Source organism: Tachyglossus aculeatus, chromosome 14, assembly GCF_015852505.1.
Source record: "Tachyglossus aculeatus isolate mTacAcu1 chromosome 14, mTacAcu1.pri, whole genome shotgun sequence".
NCBI classification, from domain to species: Eukaryota; Metazoa; Chordata; class Mammalia; order Monotremata; family Tachyglossidae; genus Tachyglossus; species Tachyglossus aculeatus.
In genome coordinates, this window is record NC_052079.1 from 57,215,867 (window position 1) to 57,241,812 (window position 25,946).

The 25,946-nt window shown below is 45.7% G+C and overlaps 1 protein-coding gene across 1 annotated transcript in view; it reads left to right on the forward strand.

Annotated features, from left to right (window-relative positions):
* Positions 1–25,946, forward strand: part of CELSR1 (cadherin EGF LAG seven-pass G-type receptor 1) — a 181,305-nt gene that overhangs the window by 53,773 nt on the left and 101,586 nt on the right. Inside the window, exon 2 of the mRNA XM_038756093.1 lies at positions 10,272–10,910. Coding sequence (XP_038612021.1) covers positions 10,272–10,910 — 639 coding nt within the window. The remainder of the gene's footprint in view (positions 1–10,271; positions 10,911–25,946) is intronic.

A 25,946-nucleotide genomic window follows, 5' to 3' on the forward strand; every position in this document is an offset into this window, starting at 1 on the left:
AGCAGAGGGTGCAGGCTGGGCTGTAGAAGGAAAGAAGGGAGGGGAGGTAGGAGGGGGCGAGATGATGGAGAGCCTTGAAGCTGAGAGTGAGGAGTTTTTGCCTAATAAAAAAAATAATAAAAATAATAGCATTTATTAAGCGCTTACTATGTGCAAAGCACTGTTCTAAGCACTGGGGAGGTTACAAGGTGATCAGGTTGTCCCACGGGGGGCTCACAGTCTTAATCCCCATTTTACAGATGAGGTAACTGAGGCACAGAGAAGTGAAGTGACTTCCCCAAAGTCACACAGCTGACAATTGGTGGAGCCAGGATTTGAACCCATGACCTCTGACTTCAAAGCTCATGCTCTGTCCACTGAGCCACGCTGCTTCTCTAAAAAGGAAAGGAAAGGAACTCGAAAGGAACTTAGACAATTAAAAGGGGCGTTTTGAGATTTATTTGGAAGATGAGACTAAACATAATTTGCTAATTATTTATTGCAAATGGGTAGTTCAAAATTTTCTCTAGCCAGTTATATTGGGTTACAAAAATGTCCAGTAGAAAATGACTTTAAATTTGTTTCTGAAGTTTGATTTGCAATATGTAGAAGAATTACTAGCATAGTTCTCGTCGTACTATGTGAAAGTTGCAGTTTTCAAATGCAGTGTTGAACTGTGCCTAGGAGTTTGGGTTTGAATTTCTACTGAAAACTAATTTGGAATTTCCAGACTACTAATTTATATATTCGGATCTCCCACTACCAAATATGGGCTTTTTAATGGTATTTGTTAAGCACTTACTATATGCCAGGCACTATTCTAAGCACTAGAGTAGATTCAAGTTAATCTGGTTAATGTCCCACATGGGGCTCACAGTCTTAATCCCCATTTTTACAGATGAGGTAACTGAGGCACAAACAAGTAAAGTGACTGGCGCAAGGTCATACACAGCAGACAAGTGGCAGAGCCAGGATTAGAACCCAGGTCTTCTGAACTCTAGCCAAGTGGTCACACTGCTTCTCAAAATGACCCCTTCGTAGGGATCGTTAAGGATGGGATGATGTAGAATGTATTTTCTTTTTTTTTTATGGTATTTGTTAAGCATATTGAGTACTGGGGTAGATACATCATGTTGTCCCATCAGCCCTCTCAAGGGAAGGTGCATTTTGATAAGAAATGGATTTTTTTCAGGGTTTTGATTTTCTTCAGTTTTCCCTTGAGGGATTCCTAATGCATCTGGGAGGAGGAGGAGGAAGGTGAGGAGGAGGAAGGCGGGCCATTCTAACATGGGTTGAAGGCCAAAGAGACAGGATGTAGGTGTGTTGATACCCTTGATTAGGAAGCAGCAAACTTGTCTGTTGGCCTGGTTCCAACAATAACCCCCCACACCCCCAAGCAGATTACTAAACGGAATCCTCACCAATCTCATTGACAGTGGCTAATGACACCTTTGTTATAATAATAATAATAATAATAATAATAGTAATAATAATAATGGCATTTATTAAACGCTTACTATGTGCAAAGCACAGTTCTAAGTGCTGGGGAGGTTACAAGGTGATCAGATTGTCCCACGGAGGGCTCACAGTTTTAATCCCCATTTTACAGATGAGGTAACTGAAGCACAGAGAAGTTAAGTGACTTGCCCAAAGTCACACAGCTGACAGTTGGCAGAGCTGGGATTTGAACCCATGACCTCTGACTCCAAAGCCCGGGCTCTTTCCACTGACCCACACTGCTCCTCTATCACCCCAACAAATGAGAAGAAGAAGGAAGAGCCAAGTGAATGTGTAATTCAAGGCCGGAATTCCACTGCGCTTCCTAGTCTCCGAGGAGGCCTGAGGAAATCTGCTGAGAATTTTGATAGACTGTGGGAATACCCCCTCTACATTGTAAGATCGTTGTGGTCAGGGAACAAGTCCACCAACTAACTTTGCTGTATTGGACTCTCCCAAGTGCTTAGTACAGTGCTCTGCTCACAGAAAACGCTCACTCAAGACCGCCGATTGACTAATTGATTCCCTTCATTCAAGGCATTTTGTAGAATGGAGAAGCAGCATGGCCTAATGGATAGAGCCCGGGCTTGGGAGTCAGAAGGACCTGAGTTCTAATCCCAGCTCCACCACTTGTTGGCTGGGTGTGACCTTGGGCAAGTCACTTCATTCCCAGTGCCTCAGTTCCCTCATCTGTGAAATGGAGATTAAGGCTATGAGCCCCATGTGAAACACGGACCTTGACCAACTTGATTAGCTTGTATCTACCCCAGTGCTTAGTAGAGTGCCTGCACATAGAAAGCCCTTCTGGAATACCATTAAAAAAAATGCACATATAAAAGATTCCTTCCTGGGCTTTATTTTTGGCTACTGTGTAAACAGTTCCTTGTTCTTAAATGGCATTGATTGATCGATTAAGTGTGCTTAGGGTCTCAAAGGTCTAGATGAGCTTTCCGTGGCTGTCAATCAGTCAGGAGTTTTTCCTGTGTACCTACTCTGTGCAGAGCACTGTGCTATCTGCATAGGTCATCCCAACAGGTCCAAGGAGTGCTCTGCCTCCCTGAAAAGTTAAGAGCCACCTCAGGTAGTCCCAGGTTAATAATAATAATAATAATGGCATTTATTAAGCGCTTACTATGTGCAAAGCACTGTTCTAAGCGCTGGGGAGGTTACAAGGTGATCAGGTTGTCCCACGGGGGGCTCACAGTCTTAATCCCCATTTTACAGATGAGGTAACTGAGGCACAGAGAAGTGAAGTGACTTGCCCAAAGTCACACAGCTGACAATTGGCAGCCGGGATTTGAACCCATGACCTCTGACTCCAAAACCCGCGCTCTTTCCACTGAGCCACGCTGCTTCTCCTAACCTTCTCAAAGGTTGCTTTGAGGGGGCAGCCCACAACTCACCTGTGGGGTAGGGGACCAGGAGGGGGTAGGGTCCCCATTTCTGCATGCCTTTAATAATAATTATGGTACTTATTAAGTGCTTACTATGTGCCAAGCGTTGTTCTGAGCGCTGGGCTAGATACAAGTTAATCGTGTTGGAGACAGTCGCTGTCCCACATGGGGCTCACCATCTTCATCCCCATTTTCCAGATGAGGTAAGTAAGGCCTAGAGAAGTGTAGGGACTTGCCCAAGATCATACGGCAGACAGGTGACTGAGCCGGGATTACAACCCAGTTCCTTCTGACTCCCAGGCACAGGTGAACTTCACACAGCAGTCGCTCAATAAGTACAATTTGAGTGATTGATACTAAGCATTTGGGAGAGTGCAATTCAGTAGAGTTTAGTACAAAGTTTAGTTTGGCGCTTAGTACAGTATTCTGCACACATTAAGCCCTCAAATACCATTGATGAATAGAGTTGGTAGATACCATCCTTGCTATCAAGAAGCTTACAATCAGTGGTATTTATTGAGCACTTACAGTGTTCAGAACACTGTACTGAGCGCTTGGGAGAGTCCAGTTTAACAGAGTTGGTAGACACGTTCCCTACCCACAAGGAGTTTACAGTCTAGATGGATAAGTACACCCAACTGTCCGATAATGTGTGTTTTTACCATGCATTTTGGCTTGAGCACTGTGACGGAATTAGCAAATTCTTCCCACAAAGCCCATCTCTTGGCAGAGAATCCTCAAGGAGTCGGCTAAGCCCTGTCATGATACTCTATTTTTTGCTGAATTATACTTCCCAAGTGCTTAGTACAGTGCTCTGCATACACTAAGCGCTCAATAAATACGATTTAATGAATAAGGCAGGGCTCATCAAGAATGGGACTCCTGCCTTCTAGGGAGAAGTGAGAGTCTTATGTAAAATTATTCAGTAATGTATGGCAGAGCAAAAGATAGAAATCAGAGTCGTCTACATCTACAAAATAACATCCAAGACAGCAATAATCATGAATCTTTAACCACAGTGCTCTCTCATTAATATGGAGATATAGCTGTTTAATAGTAATAATCACTGTGCTATTTGTTAAATATCTACAATGTGCATTGTTCAAAGAGCAGGGAGAGGTACAATTATACATGGTTCAGGCACAGTCCCTGTCTCACATGGGGCTCCCAGCCTAAGTGGGAGGGAGAACAGGTATTGAACCCCCATTTTGCAGAGGAGGAAATGGAGGCAAAGAGAGGTTAAGTGACTTGACTGAGGTGACACAGCAGACAAGTGATGGAGCTGGGATTAGAACCCAGATCCCCTGACTCCCGGGCCTGTGCTCTTTCCAGTAGGCCACACTCTCTCTCAATCTAGATCGATTATAGCTGTTCGATATAGGGAATCGGCACATTTATTATCCGCACTTTGCCCACTTTGGAAGTGACTGCCCGTCAGTCAATCAGTGGCATTTCCTGAGAGCTTACTGTATGCAGAGCACTGTACTAAGCACTCGTGAGAGTATCTGATTTATGTCCTGAAGCATCATCTTCAGCAGTGGACACCTAGGCTTTTGCACTATTTCAAACACAGCATTGATTTTCACATTTTCTGGTTTTTATTGCCCATTAATTGACAAAAGGATTTTCCTCTAGTTTATCAAAACCCAAACCAGAGGTACAGTCTTTATTCCAAATCTTTTTTAGTTCAGTCCCTTACCCATTCCTGGGCTCCCACCTCCTCTTGCAATTTTGATAACAATTCTACAGTGGGATTTTGAATAAGAGTTACTTTAAGCAGCGTGGCTCAGTGGAAATAGCACAGGCTTTGGAGTCAGAGGTCATGGGTTTGAATTCCGACTCCACCACATGTTTGCTGTGTGATCTTGGGCAAGTCACTTAACTTCTCTGGGCCTCAGTTACCTCATCTGTAAAATGGGGATTAAGACTGTGAGCCCCACATGGGACAACCTGATCACCCTGTATCCTCCCCAGCGCTTAGAACAGTGCTTTACACATAGTAAGCGCTTAACAAATGCCAATTATTTTTATTATTATTATTTTCTTCTCTTCTCTTCCCCCTCCCTGCAGGCCTCCGAGGTCTCTAGCAAGATCCTGGCAACTTTTCTTTTAAAACAGACTCCAGGATAATTACACCATGGATGGGAAGCTAGGATTTTTCCGAGGGAACTTGGTTTTGAAGCAGTTAGTGCAGTGCTGTGCACGTAGTAGTCACTCAGTAAAGATTGATTGAAGTAGTCCAACTTGTGCACCATAAAAGAGGTTCTCCTTGGATGCTGTCTGAGTTGCCGTGGCTCTAGTTTCTGTGAAACTGGCCTTTGAGTCAGACTTATTTGCTCAGCTGCTTTTGTCGAAACGGCCGGTAACCTGTTTTGTAACATTTTTTTCCCTTTTCCATTATTAATATTAATAACTTCCTCACCAAAGAGCCAGGTGTCACATTCCCTCGCAGCTACTCCAGGTGACCAGAGTCATGTTATCCTGGTCATATTTCTTCACTTGTCCAGATCTTCCCTGCTGATACTCTAACTGTGGTCAGATGAGAATGACCGGTTCTTTTGGCCTGGGGGTAAGATAGGGAACCATCGTGGCTTAGTGGATGGAGCCTGGGCCTGGCGTCAGAAGGACTCCTGGCTCTGTCATCTGTCTGCTCTGTGACCTTGGGCAAGTGACTTCTCTGTGCCTCATTTACCTCATCTGGAAAATGAGAGTTAAGACTGTGAGCCCTACGTGGGACAGGGACCCAATTACCTTGTATCTACCCCAGCACTTAGTGCAGTGCGTGGCACAGTAAGCACTTAACAAATACCGCAGTTATTATTATTATTATTTTAGAGGTAGATCAGTTCTGGGTAGCATTGGCATGAGCTTTGCCTCGATTTCCATCCCTGTCCCTTCATTTCCCGTACACTTCCCTCTAGACTGTAAGCTCGTTGTGAGCAGGGAATGCATCTACAAACTCTGTTGTATTGTGCTCTCCCAAGTGTTTAGTACAGTGCTCTGCACATAGTAAGCATTCAATAAATACCATTGATTGATCGATTATTATCTATAACTTCCACCCTAAGGAGCCAGGTGTCACATTCCCTCACATCTATTTGAGTTGACCGGAGTCATGTTATCCTATTACTCAACTTGCACAAGTCTTCCCTGCTGATACTCATTCATTCATTCAATCGTATTTATTGAGCACTTACTGTGTGCAAAGCACTGTACTAAGCGCTTGGGAAGTACAAGTTGGCAACATATAGAGATGGTCCCTACCCTGATACTCGATGTGACTGGCTCTTTTTGCTGGGGAGTTTTGAGTGACATTGGTGTGAATTTTGCCTCAGTTTCCATCCCTGTCCCTTCACTTCCCCTACACACATCCCTCTAGACTGTAAGCTCATTGTGGGCAGGGAATCTATCTACCGACTTTGTTGTATTGTACTCTTCCAAGTGCTTAGTTCAGTGCTTTTCACACAGTAAGTGCTCAAAAGCTACTACGATGATGATGATACTCCCTACCATCCACTCCACATCAGTTCTCCCCTGGGCTGTAAGTTTTCTTCCCCCCTTTAGAGCTGCTCAAGGAAGCTAACTATGGCCGTCTTCTAAATGGGCCATGGAAAGCTTAGCGCTTAGTACAGTGCTCTGCACACAGTAAGTGCTCAATAAATACAAACGAATGAATAGAGAGTTTCATTAGCATCAGGGACAGGATCGACACCGAGAGTAGCATGATGATGCCATGGACACCCTTTTGTGGCTATCCATCTGTTTTGGGCTGAATTTGCCCAAACCCAGAGCTTTCTTTCTTTTTTTTAATGGTATTTCTAATTGTTTACTCTGTAGCGGGCACTGTTTTAAGTACAAGAGTAGATACAGATTGTTGGGTTGGACATGGTCCTTCATGGGGCTCACAGTCTTAATCCCCATTTTCACAAAAAGAACTGAGGCACAGAGAAGTGGAGTGACCCGCCCAAGGTCACACAACAGTCGGGTGTCAAAGCCAGAATTGGAAGTCCGGTCCTCCGGCTCTCAGGCCTGGACATCTGGGGCTCACTGCTTCATGCGTTTCTCTCGGGGGCCGTGGCTCACCCCCTTCAGACTTACCCAGATGGTCACGGTCCCTTTCCAGGTCCGTGGGAGATTGGCCGTCGGGTCTGAGCCGAGTCAACGCGGGGGGCTGGGTGCTTTAAATGACCATCGTGGACATAAAGGTGGCCGTTGGTTTAAACAGCTGAAAACAGGGCTGTCCACTCTAAAACTGGACCATTGGCCACCCTAGCTCTGGGCGGAGGTGGCTTAGATAATGGGTCTGCACGGCCGGCTGGCACCAGAGTGTTAGAGTCTGCCCTGGGCATCACATAGCCACCCCGCCACCTGGAATCCGAAGGCTTGGGTGAGCAGGGAATGTGTCCACCAACCCTGTTGAACTGTACTCTCCCAAGCGCTTAGTGCAGTGCAGAAAGCGCTCAGTATGTATGTTTGATTGATTGATTGATTGGTCCTAGGGAAATGGTTTCAAACTCTTCTCTTTCCTTGTGAGTTTGGCCAATGAAATGGAGCTCTTCCCGGAGATTTGTTTGGAACTTGGCCTCTGTTGGAATATGCAATTTTCCCTTAGTGTTTTTTAAATCTACTTAATCTTGGTCCCCGAGACCTTTGAGCATACTTTAGTCAGACTGCAAACACACAGTCACAAAACCTTTCAATCACCCTTAGTTGGTAAAATATTTTAACGGACATTCATTTTGTACTTGACGCATTTGCCTTGCTTAGAGAGTCTTTTTCTTTCGATTTCTTTTTTCTTTCCAAGAATGCCTTCAGATAATAATAATAATAATAATGGCATATATTAAGCGCTTACTATGTGCAAAGCACTGTTCTAAGCGCTGTGGAGGTTACAAGGTGATCAGGTTGTCCCACGGGGGGCTCACAGTCAATCCCCATTTTACAGATGGGGGAACTGAGGCACAGAGAAGTGAAGTGACTTGCCCAAAGTCACACAGCTGACAATTGGCAGAGCCGGAATTTGAACCCATGACCTCTGACTCCAAAGTCCGGGCTTTTTCCACTGAGCCACGCTGCTTCAGATCTTTTCGTGGCATACTCTGGGTCTGTTTGCTCTGGACCCAAAGCTAGCTTAGTGTTGGGTGTGGGACTCCACAGAGTGATTTATAAAGTTAATAATAATAATCATATTATTAATAATTGTTAATAATAATTATAGTACTAAGCACTTACGAGGTGTAAAGCACTTTTCTAAGTGCTGGGATGGGTACAGGGTAATCAGGTTGGACACAGTCCCTGTCCCACCTGGAGATCACAGTCTTCATCCCCGTTTGACAGATGACGTAACTGAGGCGCAGAGAAGTGAAGTGACTTGCCCAGGGTCACACAGCAGACAAGTGGCAGAGTGGGGATTGGAACCCAGTTCCTTCCAACTCCCAGGCTCTGTTCACTAGGCCACACTGCTTCTCATCTTTTTCCAGAGGTTTGCCACGATGCTGTCGTTCGTTAGGAGAGACTATCACCTATGATAAGGCGTGGGATGCTAGGGTTTGTGTCCACGAGGGCTTGAGGTCTATGACAGATGAAGGGTGGGCTAGGGGGGTTTAAGGGAAAAAGAAAATCCCATTGTCCGGGCTCCACTGAACCGGAAGAGTGAGTGTTCTAAGTTCGGGTTACAGAATGCCCCAAAGTCAGGACCAAGCAGCCCATCGAAACGTTAATTGCAGTAGGAACAGGGATGAATAATTGATGGGTACGGCTGTTCACTCTCTAGAATTATGTTGACGTAAGGTCGCGGGATCAGACTGTCTCATGGGATAATTAACGGGGAGCTAAAGAAAGCGGCGGGAACCTGTTGTTTAGGGCCGTAGAATTGAGCTGTTGCATTTAGCAGTTCTAGTCTTCCTAAACACAAAAACCACGTGACGGAGCCATTCCTATATGATTTACATATCTACAATTGATCGATTCATTGATAAAAGGACTTTCCCCAGTAACATGGCCATCTGAGGGGCTGTTGAGTGAGAAATTGATTTGTTTTTTCCCATGGTATTTGTTAATAATAATTAATATTTGTTAAGCACTTACTGTGTGCAAAGCACTGTTCTAAGCACTGGGGAGGTTACAAGGTGATCAGGTTGTCCCACGGGGGGCTCACAGTTTTAATCCCCATTTTACAGATGAGGTAACTGAGGCACAGAGAAGTTAAATGACTTGCCCAAAGTCACACAGCTGACAGTTGGCAGAGCAGGATTTGAACCCACGACCTCCGACTCCAAAGCCCGGGCTCTTTCCACTGAGCGACTACGTGCTGGGCACTGTGCTAAGGGCTGAAATAGGTCCAAGTTGGGCACCGGCCAGGTTGTACGTGGGGCGGGCTCTCAGTCGTAATTCCCATTTTGTTGATGAGGGAACCGAGGCCTAGAGAAGTGAAGTGACTTCTCCAAGGTCACCCAGCAGACAAGTGGCAGAGCTGGGTTTAGAACCCAGGTCCTTTTGACGCCCAGGCCCAGGCTGTATCCATTAGGCCTTGCAGCTTCATGTAAATGCAGCCCTGGAGGCAGAGGGATAGACCAGGTGACCTGGTGGGTCTCGCTTCCATCTCTTTCTGCTGTGGGTCTGGGAAGGGCCACAGGATCCCGACTGGATTCCCTACTCAGTCCCAGATGGAGTCCAGTGTCCCGAATAGGCCGCCCTCTGCTCCTCCGAATGGATGGGATCTAATCCCAACTCTGCCACATGTCTGCTTTGTGACCTTGGGCAAGTCATTTGACTTCTCTGTGCCTCGGTTCCCTCATCTGTAAAATGGGGTTTTGAGACTATGAGCCCTAAGTGGGACAGGGGCTGTGTCCAACCTAGACTGTGAGCCCACTGTTGGGTAGGGACCGTCTCTATATGTTGCCAATTTGTACTTCCCAAGCGCTTAGTACAGTGCTCTGCACACAGTAAGCACTCAATAAATACGATTGAATGAATGAAAACCTGATTTACCTGTATCCACCCCAGCACGTAGTTCAGTAGAGAAGTAGAGAAGAGCAGCATGGCTCATTGAAAAGAGCCCAGGCTTGGGAGTCAGAGGTCATGGGTTCTAATCCCGGCTCCGCCACTTGTTAGCTGAATGACTTTGGGCAAGTCACTTAACTTCTCTGGGTCTCAGTTCCCTCATTTGTAAAATGGGGATGAAGACTGTGAGCCCCACATGAGACAACCTGATTACCTTGTAGTCCCCACAGCGCTTAGAACAGTGCTCAGCACATAGTAAGCACTTAAGAAATGTCATTATCATTATTATTATTATTATAGTGTCTGGCACATAGTAAGTGCTGAACAAATGCAATTAATGTTATTATTATATTTTAGCTAGCTGGACTTCACCGGTCCTTTGTCTGTTTTCCTTCGTAGATGGCCTTCACAGCGTCACCGCGCTCTGCACCCTCCGCGTGACCATCATCACGGACGAGATGCTGACCAACAGCATCACAGTGCGCCTGGAGAACATGTCTCAGGAAAGGTTCCTCTCGCCGCTCCTCTCCCTCTTCGTGGAAGGGGTGGCCACGGTGCTGTCCACCCCCAAGGACGGGATCTTCGTCTTCAACATCCAGAATGACACGGACGTCAGCGCCAACGTCCTGAACGTGACCTTCTCGGCCCTGCTGCCCGGCGGGCCCCGCGACCGCTTCTTCCCATCCGAGGATCTCCAGGAGCAGATCTACCTGAACCGGACGCTGTTGACCACCATCTCGGCCCAGCGGGTCCTCCCGTTCGATGACAACATCTGCCTGCGGGAGCCCTGCGAGAACTACATGAAGTGCGTCTCGGTCCTCAAGTTCGACAGCTCGGCCCCCTTCATTAGTTCCGACACGGTTCTCTTCCGCCCCATCCACCCCATCAACGGGCTGAGGTGCCGGTGTCCGCCGGGCTTCACCGGCGACTACTGCGAGACCGAGATCAACCTGTGCTACTCCAGCCCCTGCGGCCGCAACGGGTTCTGCCGCAGCCGAGAAGGGGGCTACACGTGCGAGTGCCACGAGGACTTCACGGGTGAGCAGATCAGACTGGTGATAATTACGGTTTTCGGTAGGCACTTACAACGGGCCGGGCGCGGGACTAAGCGCCAGGCTGGATACGAGCAAATCGGGTTGGACGCAGTCCCGCTCCCACGTGGGGCTCACAGTCTCAGTCCCCATTGTACAGATGAGGTAAAGGAGGCCCAGAGAAGTGACGGGACTCGCCCAAGGTCACGCAGCAGACAAGTGGCCGAGCCGGGATGAGAACCCATGACCTCCTGACTGTCAGTCCCGGTCTCTGTCCACTATGCCAGGCTGCTTCGGGGGGCTCAAGCCACGATTGGGGTGCCTCGGTTTTAGTCGAAGCGCTTCTGGGTCAGGCCCTTTTTTGAACCCTTTCCCCCCCAAGATGATAAAAATAGCAGTGGTGGAAGTTATTTCCCCCGTTCTCTGTCTGGAATTTATTTTAACAAGGGCTTCCCGCCTGAAGACTGCCAACTCCTGGAGGGCAGGGATCCTGGCTACCGGTTCTATTGTATCGCGCTCTCTCAAGTGCTTATTCCAGTGCTCTGCACACAGTAAGCGCTCAATAAATGCCACTGATTGATAGATAGTATTATTGAGGGCCCACAGGGTGCCCTGCCCTGGACTGGGCGCCCGTGACAGAACAACAGAAGCAGGGCCAAAATATTCTGGCCGTTAATTGATCCATCTGTCAATCATATTTATTCAGCACTTACTGTGGAATTAGTTGAAACAATTAACTATCAATCAATCAATCAATCAATCGTATTTATTGAGCGCTTACTGTGTGCAGAGCACTGTACTAAGCGCTTGGGAAGTACAAGGTGGCAACATATAGAGACAGTCCCTACCCAACAGTGGGATCACAGTCTAAAAGGGGGAGACAGAGAACAAAACCAAACATACTAACAAAATAAAATAAATAGAATAGATATGTACAAGTAAAATAAATAAATAAATAAATAGATAGATAACTACTTATCCAAACTGTAGAAACCCAATTCTTACTAGAGAAGTCACGCGTTTTAGCATTCTAGCTCTTGGGCTACAACTCCAAACAATGGAAATAAATGACATTACGCAGATTTCTCTTAGGTATCGTCATGAACACAAGATCTGGATTCATAGTTTAATTTTTTGAGTATTTATTTTCCAGAAGTTCTGTCCGGAAGCAGCATGGCCTAGTGGAAAGAGCACGGGCCTGAGAGTCAGAGGACCTGGGTTCTAATCCCTTCTCCGCCAAGTGCTTACTCTGTGAGCTTGGGCAAGTAATAATAATAATAATAATGTTTGTTAAGTGCTTTCTATGTACAAAGCACTGTTCTAAGCACTGGGGAGGTTACAAGGTGATCAGGTTGTCCCACGGGGGGCTCACAGTTTTAATCCCCATTTTACAGATGAGGTAACTGAGGCACAGAGAAGTTAAGTGACTTGCCCAAAGTCACACAGCCAAGTCACTTAGCTTCTCTGGGCCTCAGTTTCCTCAACTGTAAAATAGGAATTCAATTCCATTTTCCCTCCAATTTAAGACTGTGAGCCCCCATTCAGGATAGGGGCTGTATCTGACCTAATTAACCTGTACTTACTCTAGGGCTTAGAACAGTGTTTGACCCATGGTAGGCGCTTAGCAAATATCATAAACCAATCCAAGCTGTGAGACATCAAACCCTTTCTGTCTTGAAAAGGCCATGTTCTAATCCCAGCTCCACCACATTTCATTCATTCAGTCGTATTTATTGAGCGCTTACTGTGTGCAGAGCACTGTACTAAGTACTTGGAAAGTACAAATAATCGGCAACATATAGAGACGGTCCCTACCCAACAATGGGCTCACACCACTTGCCTGCTGTGTGACCTTGGGCAAATCACTTCACTTCTCTGGGCCTCGGTTACCTCATCTGTTTAAAATGGGGATGAAGACTGTGAGCCCCACGTGGGACAACCTGATCACCTTGTATCCTCTCAGCGCTTAGAACAGTGCTTCGCACATAGTAAGCGCTTAACAAATACCATTATTATTATTATTCGGGCCTCAGTTATCTCATCTTCAATGTCCCACCCTTTGGCTTTGCATAATCCATCATCTTTAGTGACTCTGGAGCTAGAATTGACAACTGCAAGGTTTTTAGACCCATCCCAAAGAAAGGGGAAGGTGCTTTACCAAACACCTTTATTTTTCTGGTGCACTATACTAAGCGCTTGGGAGAGTTTTACAGAGTTAGAAGACCTGATTCTCACCCTCAAAGAATTTACAATCCTGCCAGGGAGACAGACCCAAGGTAACTTCAGATAAAAGGAAAGAGAGAATGGAAAAAAAAGATGTGTGAATAACTAAGTGCTTGGAGTATGTAAATCTGTACATACGGAAATGCTTGGGTGGGCACAAGGGGTAGCAGAGTTTTGTCCTACTGGGCAGAGAAGAGTGCATTTATATTTCTGCACATTTCCTCCTGCTTAGTGAATGAAATCACGGTTTATTGCAGAATCAGGCTTTGGAACTGCCGTGGCGGTTATCAATCTGTTCTTTTACAACAGATCTGTGGATTAAGTGGGTCTGCATCCTTGTTTAGCCATCAACACATTAGGTGGAAGTTGAAATAATGGCGAGAGACCCTGATATTCTGCCCAGCAGAGATGGAATTTAAAGTATTAGCAATCATTTCTAAAGCAGGAAGAGAGAGAGAGAGAGAGAGAGAGAGAGAGAGAGAGAGAGAGAGAGGGAGAGAGAGGGAGAGAGAGAAATCAGGAACTGGGAATACAATGAAGGGTAAGTGATCAAGGGAAGTGCAATTATCCCAGAATCCTTGCTCATTTTCTAGGTTTTTTTTTCACCTAGACTGGACTCAGAGTCAGTGAATTTGTTGTGTTGGCCGCATGTGTGTATGAAGCAGAGAAAACAAGTTTTTAAAATTCAATTTATTTTAAAGAATGAGTAGTTTGGCTTCCCAGGTCAGTAGCTGAAGTGAGTGGTCTAGTTTAATACTCCTTGGGGGAACAGGCCACACAATCAGTCAAATAAGCGGTATTTATTTAGCGCTTACTGAGTGTAGAGCACTGTACTAAGCATTTGGGAGAGTAGAAGCCACATGATCATTCAGTCAGTATGTATTGAGCACTTTCTGTGCACTGTACTAGATGCTTGGGAGAGTACAATACAATAGAGAAAAAACAAGTTTTTGGAATTTGGTTTTTCTTTTTGAAGAATGAGTAATTTGTCTCCTCAGGCCGGTAGCTGAAGTGGATGGTCAGGTGTCCTACCCCTTGGGGGAATGCAACACATAATCAGTCAAATCAGTGGTATTTATTAAGCGCTTAATGGGTGCACAGCATTGTACTAAGCACTTGGGAGAGTATACTACAATAGATTCGGTAGGTACCATCCCTGCCCAAAGGGAGTTTGTCAACACACACTTTTCTTCTTTTTGCTCCTAGCAGGTTATCACACTGAATACTGTGAGCCCGCTGTTGGGTAGGGACCATCTCTACATGTTGCCAACTTGTACTTTCCAAGCGCTTAGTACAGTGCTCTGCCCTCAGTAAGCGCTCAATAAATACGATTGAATGAATTAATTCATTCAATTGCTCATAGAATTCATTCAATTGCTCATTCACTTGCTCATAGAAGGAAACCTAGAATTGGAAAGAACATGGGCCTGGGGAGTCAGGGGAACTGGGTTCTAATCCCAGCTCTACCAGTTGCTTGCTTTGTGATCTTGGGCAAGTCACCTCACTTCTCTGGGTCTCAGTTCCCTCAACTGTAAAATGGGGATTAAATACTTGTTCTCCCTCCTACTTAGACTGTGAGCCCCATAAGGGACACAGCCTGTGTCTGATCTATTAAATTGGACCTACCCCAACGGTATTTGATGCCTAGTGAACACTTAACAAATGCCACATAAAAAAATAGAATAGACCAGAACAAACAGCACCTACTCAAAGCCCTCTTACTAGTCACTTCTCAAAATGATCCATTTATTTCCCTGAGAGTAAATTATGCCCCCCAAAATCGCTTTTTCCCATCACCCCTTATTTTTGGCTTTGAAGCCGTACCTCATCCTGGGGTAATTGTTGGTCATTTGTATGCGATGAAAGTGACTCTCATCAGTAGTTTTTGGTTACTTGCTCCTACGGGTAAACCGAGCTTAAGGGCAGATCCTGTAGTTTTGAATTGAGAATGCTTCCTAATTGGCCTTTGGAATGGCTTTACTTCCTGGGTTCTGAAGAGTGGAAGGAGAAGGAGACCTGATATGACTCAGATGAAGGAAGGATGTAATTTAATTTCAGGGAAAAAAATTTTCAGAAAAAAAAAAGGTCGAATGAATTGGATGCTAGAAATTGAATGCTAGCAGTGTGGCCTAGTGGATAGAGCACGGGCTTGGGAGTCAAAAGGACCCGGGTTCTAATCCAACCTCTACCACTTGCCTACTGGGTGACCTCGGGCAAGTCACTTCACTTCCCTCTGCCTCAATTACCTCATCTCTAAAATGGGAATTAATAATAATTGTGGTATTTGTTTAGCGCTTACTATGTGCCAAGCACTGCTAGAGAAGCAGCGTGGCTCAATGGAAAGAGCACGGGCTTGGGAGTCAGAGGTCATGGGTTCAAATCCCGGCCCCATGAATTGTCAGCTGTGTGACCTTGGGTAAGTCACTTCACTTCCCTGGGCCTCAGTTCCCTCATCTGTAAAATGGGGATTAAGACTGTGAGCCCCCTGTGGGACAACCTGATTACCTTGTATCCTCCCCAGTGCTTAGAACAGTGCTTTGCACATAGTAAGCACTCAACAAATGACATCATCATTATTATTATTAAACCCTAGGGTGGATACAAGCAAATTGGGTTGGATACAATCCTTGTCCCAAGTGGGGCTTACAGCCTCAGTCCCCATTTTGCAGATGAAGTAACTGAGGCCAGAGGTCCAGAGAAGTAAAGTGATTTGCCCTAGGTCACCCAGCAGACAAATGACAGATTTGGGATTAGAACCCATGACCTTCCAGCTCCCAGGCCCGGGCTCTATCGCTACACCAGGCTGAGCCCTGTGTGGGACATGGACTCTGTCCAACCTGATTAGCTTGGATCTACCCCAGCGCTTAGTACGGTGCCTGACAGATAGTAAGTGCTTAACAAATACCATAAATTAAGAAAAAAAACCTGGGAGAGCAGGAGGTTCCAGTAATGCACTGGAGATGTCTTCACTGGCCTCAGTGCAATCAAAGGAAGTTTCTACAGGTGATTGTAAGAACCTTTCCCAGTGCTAAAGCTGGAAGGTTTTCCAGTCTCTGGCTTTCCTGGTGCTCCTCAGACAAGCCATTCCCAAACTTAGCCGAGTCAACCTGGCCTCTCGAGTGCTCCTCAGACAGGCCATTCCCCAATTAAGCAAGTCTCTCTGGACGCCCATTTGCTGCTCAGACATGCCATTTCCATGCTTAGCTGAGTCACTCCGGCCTCCTCGGACACGCCATTCCTGAATTCAGCCAGCTCACTCGGGCCTCCCATTTGTGCCTCAGACACGCCATTCCCAAACGTAGCCGAGTCTCTCTGGCTGGCTTCTGGTATGCCGTCAGGCACACCATTCCCAAACTTAGCCGAGTGACTCTGGACAATTTTTGTATCACCATTGCTGCAGTGCAGGTGGGAAAGGAAGGGGCTCCAAGGATTCATTATGAAACAACACAGATCAAGGGAAAATCCTGAGCCCACTCACCCGAGGTGTTCTTGGAGTTACACAGCCCGACATTTCAGAAATAAAACCCCAAGCGGCTAATTCCTTAGGTTTCCCCCCAAATTGGGCTGATTTTGTATCGTTTAGTCTTGCGTCCATGGGGTGAAAATTCTTGACTCCAGCTTTTGTTGAAAGGGTTATGTTGACTTTAGAGTTTGGTTTTCTGAGAAGGATTTGACGTATTGGACTCTAAGCACAAGTCAAAATTCAGCAGCAGAAACGAGTTATTGAAGTTGTTGAAGCTCTAGTAGTTCTAGAGCCTAAGCTGAAATCCCAAATCTCCTTGATGAAGAAATGTGCATGGGTCGTGTTGTTTTTCTGCCAGGGAAAGAATTAAAACGTAGGAAAGATTACATCAAAGAGTCACCCAGAGTCAGCTTTTTAATTAGAGGGTTATTAAAGCCATAAAAATGAAACCACACTGATTTCGTATTCAGTGCCTAATCTTGATGGGATGGAAGCAGATCCCGGTCATGTCTGTCTGTGCCTCTCCTCCTCCTCCTTCTCCTCCTTTTTTTAAAATCATCAATTGTATTAATTGAGCACTTATGTGCAGAGCACTGTACTAAGCACATGGGAGAGGACCATACCACAGTATTGGCAGACATATCCCTGGCTCCTAATAATAATAATAATAATAATAATAGTGGCATTTGATAATCACTTACTATGTGCAAAACACTGTTCTGAGCACTCGGGGGTGGGGGGGATACAAGGCGATCAGGTTGTCCCACGTGGGGCTCACAGTCTTAATCCCCATTTTACAGATGAGGTAACTGAGGCCCAGAGAAGTTAAGTGACTTGCCCAAAGCCACACAGCTGACAAGTGGCAGAGCCGGGATTAGAACCCATGTCCTCTGACTCAATCAATCAATCAATCAATCGTATTTATTGAGCGCTTACTATGTGCAGAGCACTGTACTAAGCGCTTGGGAAGTACAAATTGGCATCACATAGAGACAGTCCCTACCCAACAGTGGGCTCACAGTCTAAAAGGGGGAGACAGAGAACAGAACCAAACATACCAACAGAATAAAATAAGTAGGATAGAAATGTACAAGTAAAATAAATAAATAAATAAATAAATAGAGTAATAAATATGTACAACCGTATATACATATATACAGGTGCTGTGGGGAAGGGAAGGAGGTAAGACGGGGGGATGGAGAGGGGGACGAGGGGGAGAGGAAAGAAGGGGCTCAGTCTGGGAAGGCCTCCTGGAGGAGGTGAGCTCTCAGCAGGGCCTTGAAGGGAGGAAGAGAGCTAGCTTGGCGGAGGGGCAGAGGGAGGGCATTCCAGGCCGGGGGTCGATGGCGGGACAGGCGAGAGCGAGGGACGGTGAGGAGATTAGTGGTGGAGGAGCGGAGGGTGCGGGCTGGGCAGGAGAAGGAGAGAAGGGAGGTGAGGTAGGAGGGGGCGAGGTGATGGACAGCCTTGAAGCCCAGGGTGAGGAGTTTCTGCCTGTTGTCATCATGACAGCGTTGTCATCATCATCATCAATCGTATTTACTGAGCGCTTACTGTGTGCACAGCACTGTACTGAGCGCTTGGGAAGTACAAATCGTCAACATATAGAGGCAGTCCCTACCCGACAGTGGGCTCGCGGTCTAAAAGGGGGGAAACAAAACCAAACATACTAACAAAATAGAATAAATAGAATAGATAGGTACAAGTAAAATAAATAAATAGGGTAATAAATATGTACAAACGTATGTTATGCAGCTGGTCTTTTCCTGTCCTTTATGACTCCCAATAATAATAATAATAATAATAATAATAATAATAATAATAATAATGATGGTATTTTTAGGTGCTTACTATGTGCAAAGCACTACTCTAAATGCTGGGGGGATACAAAGCAATCAAGTTGTCCCACGTGGGGCTCACAGTCTTAATCCCCGTTTTACAGATGAGGTAACTGAGGCACAGAGAAGTGAAATGACTTGCCCAAAGTCACACAGCTGACAATTGGCAGAGCTGGGATTTGAACCCATGACCTCTGACTTCAAAGCCCGGGCTCTTTCCACTGAGCCACGCTGGAGCTTACAGTCTAGATGGGGAGGCAGACATTTATATAAATAAATAAATCATTTGTAAGTTCAAGATATGTATGTAAGTGCTGTGGATTTGGGGTTGGAATGAATAGCAAATGTCCAAAAGTCCAAAGGCACGGATGAAGCGGAAGGGAGAGCGAATTGGGGAAAAGAGGGCTGAATTGGGTATGGACATAAACGCTTAGTACAGTGCTTTGCACACAGTAGGCGCTCAATAAATACAGCTGAACGAATATGGACGAAAGTGCTGCGGGGTGGAGGGCGGGGATGAATTAATTGGTTTTAAATGCCTTGGGTAGCACGCACTGACGTTATTAGTGGATGATTTCATTTCATTTGGTAGGACTGGGTGGTTAGGAAGCTTAGCAGGTATTGGCTCCTTTCTTTCCAACAAACCAAGTTGCCTTTAGTTTTCAGCGCCCACTTCAATCCATCAAGCAGTCAATGGTATTTATTGAGCGCTTACTATGTGCACAGCACTGTACTAAGCACATGGAAGAGTACCATGCAGCAGAGTTGATATGTGCCCTGCCCACAGATGATCACGCTCTCCACCTTCAATGCATTGTTGAAGGCCCATCTCCTCCAAAAGGCCTTCCCTGACTTAAGCCCTCATTTCCTCTTCTTCCATTCCCATCTGTGTCGCCCTGACTTGCTCCTTTCATCAGACCCCAACCCCACAGCACTTATGTCCATTATCTGTCATTTGTTTATTTCTTATTTATTAACGTCTGACATCCTCTCTAGACTGTATGATCATTTTTGAAGGTATTTGTTAAGTAATTACTTTATGCCAGGCACTGTACTAAGCACTGGGGTAGATACCAGCTAATCGAGTGGGATACAATACCTGCCCCACAGGGGCTCCTAGTCTTAACCCCCATTTTACAGATGAGGGAACTGAGGCACAGAGAAGTGAAGTGACTTGCCTACTCCGGGCAGGGAACGTGTCCACCGACTCTGTTGTATTGTCCTCTCCCAAGCGTTTTGCCCGGTGCTGTGCACCCAGTAAGCACCTGAGAAGACCCTTTAATCCCAGCTCCGCCACTTGTACGCTGTGTGACCTGGGGTGAGTCACTGCACTTCTCTGTGCCTCAGTTCCCTTATCTGGACAATGGGGATGAAGACTGTGAGCCCCACGTGGGAGTGATTACCTTGTTTCTACCCCACTGCTTAGAACAGGGCCTGGCATCAAGCAAGGGTTTAACAAATGCCATAAAAAATAATTAAACCAGCAGTTGTGTATGTCTGAGTTTGGATCTATAAATACCCCAACTAATTTCTGTCATGGAGAAGGTATCAGACTCCTGCCTTAAAAATAATTCTAGTGTTCCAAAATCATGTTAAAATACCAGTGCTGCTCTAAGCATTGAATTGAGACTATGAAGGCTTCTTTCTCCCTCACCTCCTCATTGAGAAAGCCTATATGCATTGCACTTCACTCTCAATCAGTCTGTTGATGGTATTTTTTGAGCACTTACCGTGTGCAGAGCACTGTACTAAGTGCTTGGGAGAGTCTAGTACAACCAAGCCGGGAGACCTGTTCCCTGTCCACAAGGAGCTTCCAGTCCAGAGGGTGAGAAAAGTTTTTCTTAGAAGAAACACCAATGTTCACTGCAATTTAGAAAGTTGTGTATTTGTGGTAAAATTGAGTTTGGATCTATAAATACCCCAACTAATTTCTGTCATGGAGTAGGTATCAGACTCCTGCCTTAAAAATAATTCTAGTGTTCCAAAATCACGTTAAAATACCAGTGCTGCTCTAAGCATTGAATTGAGGCTATGAAGTCTTCTTTCTCCCTCACCTCCTCATTGAGAGAGCCTATATGCATTGCACTTCACTCTCAATCAGTCTGTTGATGGTATGTTTTGAGCACTTACCGTGTGCAGAGCACTGTACTAAGTGCTTGGGAGGGTCCAGTACAACCAAGCTGGGAGACCTGTTCCCTGTCCACAAGGAGCTTCCAGTCCAGAGGGTGAGAGAAGTTTTTCTTAGAAGAAACACCAACGTTCACTGCAATTTAGAAAGTTAAGTGTATTTGTGGTCAAATTGAATGTAATACTTGCTTCAAATGTAGGGTTAATGATAGCTTAAAGAAGGAAAAAACACTCTTATGCTATAATTAAAATCTTAACTAAGGCAGAAACACTGTGGTGTCTTAAGAAAATGTACTACTCATCAGACCCCCCGGGGTTTCTTGAAGGGGTTTTTCTCTGCCCCCCAACATTGAAAACCTCTGCAAGTTTTCCGGTGTTTTGGCTTCTCTTCTCTCCACATTCAAACGGTTGCCACATTCAGGCTTCTTTTCTTTCATGTATTATTGGCGGAACCGTTTCCTGGTGGTACATCTAGCCAAAGGAATAGAGGCAGAAGGATAGTGGGAAAGTCCAGAGGTAACCCGAACCCCGCCACCGTCCTCTCCGGCAGGGCCCAGCCTTTTTTCCGAGCCACAAGGAGAAAGACCATCATCATCAATCATATTTATTGAGCACTTACTGTGTGCAGAGCACTGTACTAAGCGCTTGGGAAGTACAAGTTGGCAACATATAGAGACAGTCCCTACCCAACAGTGGGCTCACAGTCTTAAAGACCAGACTTGAACGTCTTGAGTTTCACCCTCAACTCTCCTCCCAATTGGTGGCGGTCCGGTTAAGCACTGAAGTAATAATAATAATAATAATGATAATTACGGTACTTGTTAGGCATTACTATGTGCCTGGCACACAGTAAGTGCTCAATAAATACGGTTGATGATGATGATGGCACTGCTCTAAGCGCTGGAGACAAGAGACAAGTTAATCAGGTTGGACACAGTCCCTGCCCCACATGGCTCTCATACTCTTAAACCCCATTGAACAGATGAGATAACTGAGGTCCAGAGAAATGAAGTGACTTATCCAGGGTCATATAACAGACATAGGGCAGAGCTGGGATTAGAGCTCAGGTCCTTCTGACACCCAGGGCCATTTTTTTTTACAGAAAGGTGGCGAAGGAGACGCCAGGGGGGCTTGGATGTTAAGACCCCTGAGGAATCCAAAGTTGGCAGTAGAAAGCTCTTTCTCAGTAATGGTGGAACGTCTTTCTGTTTTCTCAATCGATCAATCAATTAATGATATTTATTGAGCGCTTACTAAGTGCTTGGGAGAGTAGAGTATAGCAGAGTTGCTAAGACACGTTCCCTGTCCTCAGTTAATCAGTGGTAACAATAATAATAATTATGGTATTTGTTAAGCGCTTACTATGCACCAGGCACTGTACTGGGTGCTAGGGTAGATACAAGGTAATTGGGTTGGACACTGTCCCTGTCCGACATAGCGCTCACAGTCTTAATCCCCATTTTCCAGATGAGGGAATTGAGGCACAGAGGAGTGAAGTGACTTGCCCAAGGTCACACAACAGACAAAAGTGATGGATCTGAGATTAAGTCCTTCTGACTCCCAGCCCCGTGCTCGATCCACTAAGCCATGGTGGTATTTATTGAGCGCTTACTGTGTGCAGAGCTCTGTACTAAATGTTTGGGAAAGTACAGTCCGATGGAGTTGGAAGATGTGGTCCCTGCCCACAATAATAATAATAATAAAAAAGACGGTATTTGTTAAGCGCTTACTATGTGCCAAGCACTGTTCTAAGCTCTGGAAGTTTACAGTCTCCAGGGGGAGTCAGACAATACATTACAGCTAGAAGAAATAGCCGAGAATATGGATTTGGACATTTATGTTTGTTTTAGTGGTATTTGTTGAATGCTTACTCTGGGCCAGGCATTGTACTTAACACTGGGGTAGATTCAAGGTAATAAAAAATACATAAATCAATCAATCAATCAATCGTATTTATTGAGCGCTTACTGTGTGCAGAGCACTGTACTAAGCGCTTGGGAAGTACAACTCGGCAACATGTAGAGACAGTCCCTACCCAACAGCGGGCTCACAGTCTAAAACGGGGAGACAGAGAACAAAACCAAACATACTAACAAAATAAAATAAATAGAATAGATATGTACAAGTAAAATAAATAACAACATACTCATAATACTCATACTCATAATAACAACATACTCACCGTCTTGGGGGGCGGAGACAGATAAAATAATGGTATTTGTTAAGCACTTATTATGTGCCGAGTACTGTTCTAAGTGCTGCGGTAAATACAGGGTACTCAGGTTGTCCCATGCGGGGCTCACAGTCTTAGTCGCCATTTTACAGATGAGGAAACTGAGGCACAGAGAGGTTAAGTGACTTGCCCAAAGTCCCGCAGCTGACAAGTGGCAGAGCCGGGAATCGAACCCACGATCTCTAACTCCCAAGCCCGGGCTCTTTGGACACAGTCCCTGTCCCACATGGAGCTCACAGTCTAAATCCCCAATTCACGGATGAGGATAGAGCCCAGGCCTGGGAGTTGGAGGACCTGAGTTCTAATCCCGGCTCTGCCACTCATCTGCTGTGTGTGCCCTTGGGCAGATCACCTCACTTCTGTCGTCCTCGGTTAGCCACGAGGCCACACCGCTTCAACCGTAAGGGAGGGTGTTGAGCTTCTGCTGCGGCAAAGTGCAGGGGTATTCGAGATTACACATTCCTCACGGTCTTGGGACGCCAAAGCCCTGTCACCACACTCGAGTTTGAACAGACAAAGCTGTCCCTGGCGGGCCTCACGGTGAATGGAGCCTGCCTTTCATCACTGGCCTCCGACTCAATTCAGACAGGAGATGGCAAGGTAATAAGATTTATCAGATCGGGAGGAGGAGAGACATGCTCTGCCCACAGTAAGCGCTCAATAAATGCCATTGATCGATGGGAAGGGGGCAGCCGGCTAAGTCTCGACCGCATCGACGGCCGTGGTAATAAGTCTGAACGGAAAGAGGAGTTACTTGGCTTCTCTGGGCCTCAGTGACCTCATCTTTAAAATGGGGATTAAGATTGTGCGCCCTATGTGGGATAGGGACTGTGTCCAACTGGATTAGCTTGGATCTACCCCTGCGCTAAGTACAGTAGTAAACACTTAACAAATACCATTTAAAAAAAAAAGTGGTTTTGGCCTGTGAAAAAAATTCCATAATGGCACCCTAGGCAATCTGCTTTTTAAAGTCTTCACTAGTGAGATGGCACCAATGGGAAATACTGCAATAATAATAACAATGAATAATTACGGTACTTGTTAGGCGCTTTCTATGAGCCAAGCACTGTTCTAAGTGCTGGGGTAGATACAAGTTAACTGGGTTGGACACAGTCCCTTTCTCACATGGGGTTCCCACTCTTAATCCCCATTTTACAGTATCTGAGGCCCAGAGAAGTTAAGTAGTTTACCCAAGGTCAGTCAGTCAGTCAGTCAGTGGGGTTTACTGAGCGCTTACTGTGTGCAGAGCACTGTACTAAGTGCTTGGGAGAATCCAAAAAACAGTCACGTTCCCTGTCCACAACGAGGTCACACAACAGACATGTGGCGGAGCCGGGGTTAGCGGAGTCCAAAGTAGTTGACCGTAACTGCTAAAGACAACGGGAACATAAAACCAAATATGCAAAGGGCAGTGCTGGTTGTGGCCCTCCATCTCTGCTGGCCTTGACCATGGGAAGGTTCCTGGCTAGGAGGAGCTGGTTGTTGTCAAATCAATCAATCAATCAATCAATCAATTGTATTTATTGAGCACTTACTATGTGCAGAGCACTGTACTAAGCGCTTGGGAAGTACAAATTGGCAACATATAGAGACAGTCCCTACCCAACAGTGGGCTCACAGTCTAAAAGGGGGAGACAGAGTACAAAACCAAATATACTAACAAAATAAAATAAATAGAATAGATATGTACAAGTAAAATAAATAAATAAATAAATAGAGTAATAAATATGTACAAACATATATACATATATACAGGTGCTGTGGGGAAGGGAAGGAGGTAAAATGTTTGATCTCACCCTCATTCCCTCATTTCCTCTTCTCCCACCCTGATTTGGTCCCTTTATTCACCCCTCATTTATTCATTCAAACGTATGTACTGAGAGCGCTTACTGCATGTAAAGCACCCCTCCCTCAGCCCCAGAGCACTTATGTCCATATCCATAATTTATTTTAATGTTTGTCTCCCCCTAGGAATAATGATAATTGTTATTCTGGCTATTGGTTAAGCACTTCCTATATGCCAAACACTGTACTAAGTGCTGGGGTAGATGCAAGATAATCAGGTCCCTCTAAGTAGGAGGGGGCTCAGGTATTGAATTCCCATGTTTTGCAAATGGGAGAACTGAGGCCCAGAGAAGCGAAGTGACTCGTCCAAGGTCACACAACAGGCAAGTGGTGGACTGTAAGCTCACGGTGGGCAGGGAACATGTCTACCAACTCTTCTGTACTATTGTACTCTCCCAAGCTCTTAGTATAGTGTTCTGCACATAGTGAACACTCAGTAAATACCATTGATTGACTGATTGATTGCCAGGCGTTTGACTAAATCTCTGCCCATTGGGAATGGGATTTGCCAGGAAACAGCCGTCTGGTTGCCAAACCTTATTGCAAGTTTGCATACTGATTATGGAGAGAGCAAAGGCAAAATCATTCATTCAATCGTATTTATTGAGCGCTTACTGTGTGCAGAGCACTGTACTAAGCGCTTGGGAAGTCCAAGTTGGCAACATATAGAGACGGTCCGTACCCAACAGCGGGCTCACAGTCTAGAAGGGGGAGACAGACAACAAAACAAAACATATTAACAAAATAAAATAAATAGAATAGTAAATATGTACAAGTAAAAATCTTGCCCAATCCCGGAAAAGCCGGCAGATCTTTGTGGGGAAAGCCCAGCGCCTATCCATAGTCATCCATCAGTGGTATTTATTGAGCGCTCACTGTGTGCAGAGCTCTGTTCTGAGCGCTGGGGAGAGGAGCCCGCTGTTGGGTAGGGACTGTCTCTATGTGTTGCCGACTTGTACTTCCCAAGCGCTTAGTACAGTGCTCTGCACACAGTAAGCGCTCAATAAATATGATTGATTGATTGATTGATTGACTGTCCAACAGGAAATACGTAACAAGGGAAGCCTGTCGGCACTTGGAGCTCTGGGTTTTGTCTATCTAGTGAGTTGACATTTTCTCTGGGCCCTCCCAGAAGTTCGGAGGAGGCTACCGGCCCCACTTTGACTCATGGGGAAACCGAGGATTACCGTCTGGAACTCCTCCAGACCTCACGACGGCTAGCTGTTTGGTTGCCTTCATGTGGAAGCAGAAAGTGTCCATATGAGTAGAAAAGTGCACAGCGCTTAGAACAGTGCCTAGCACATAGAACGGTGC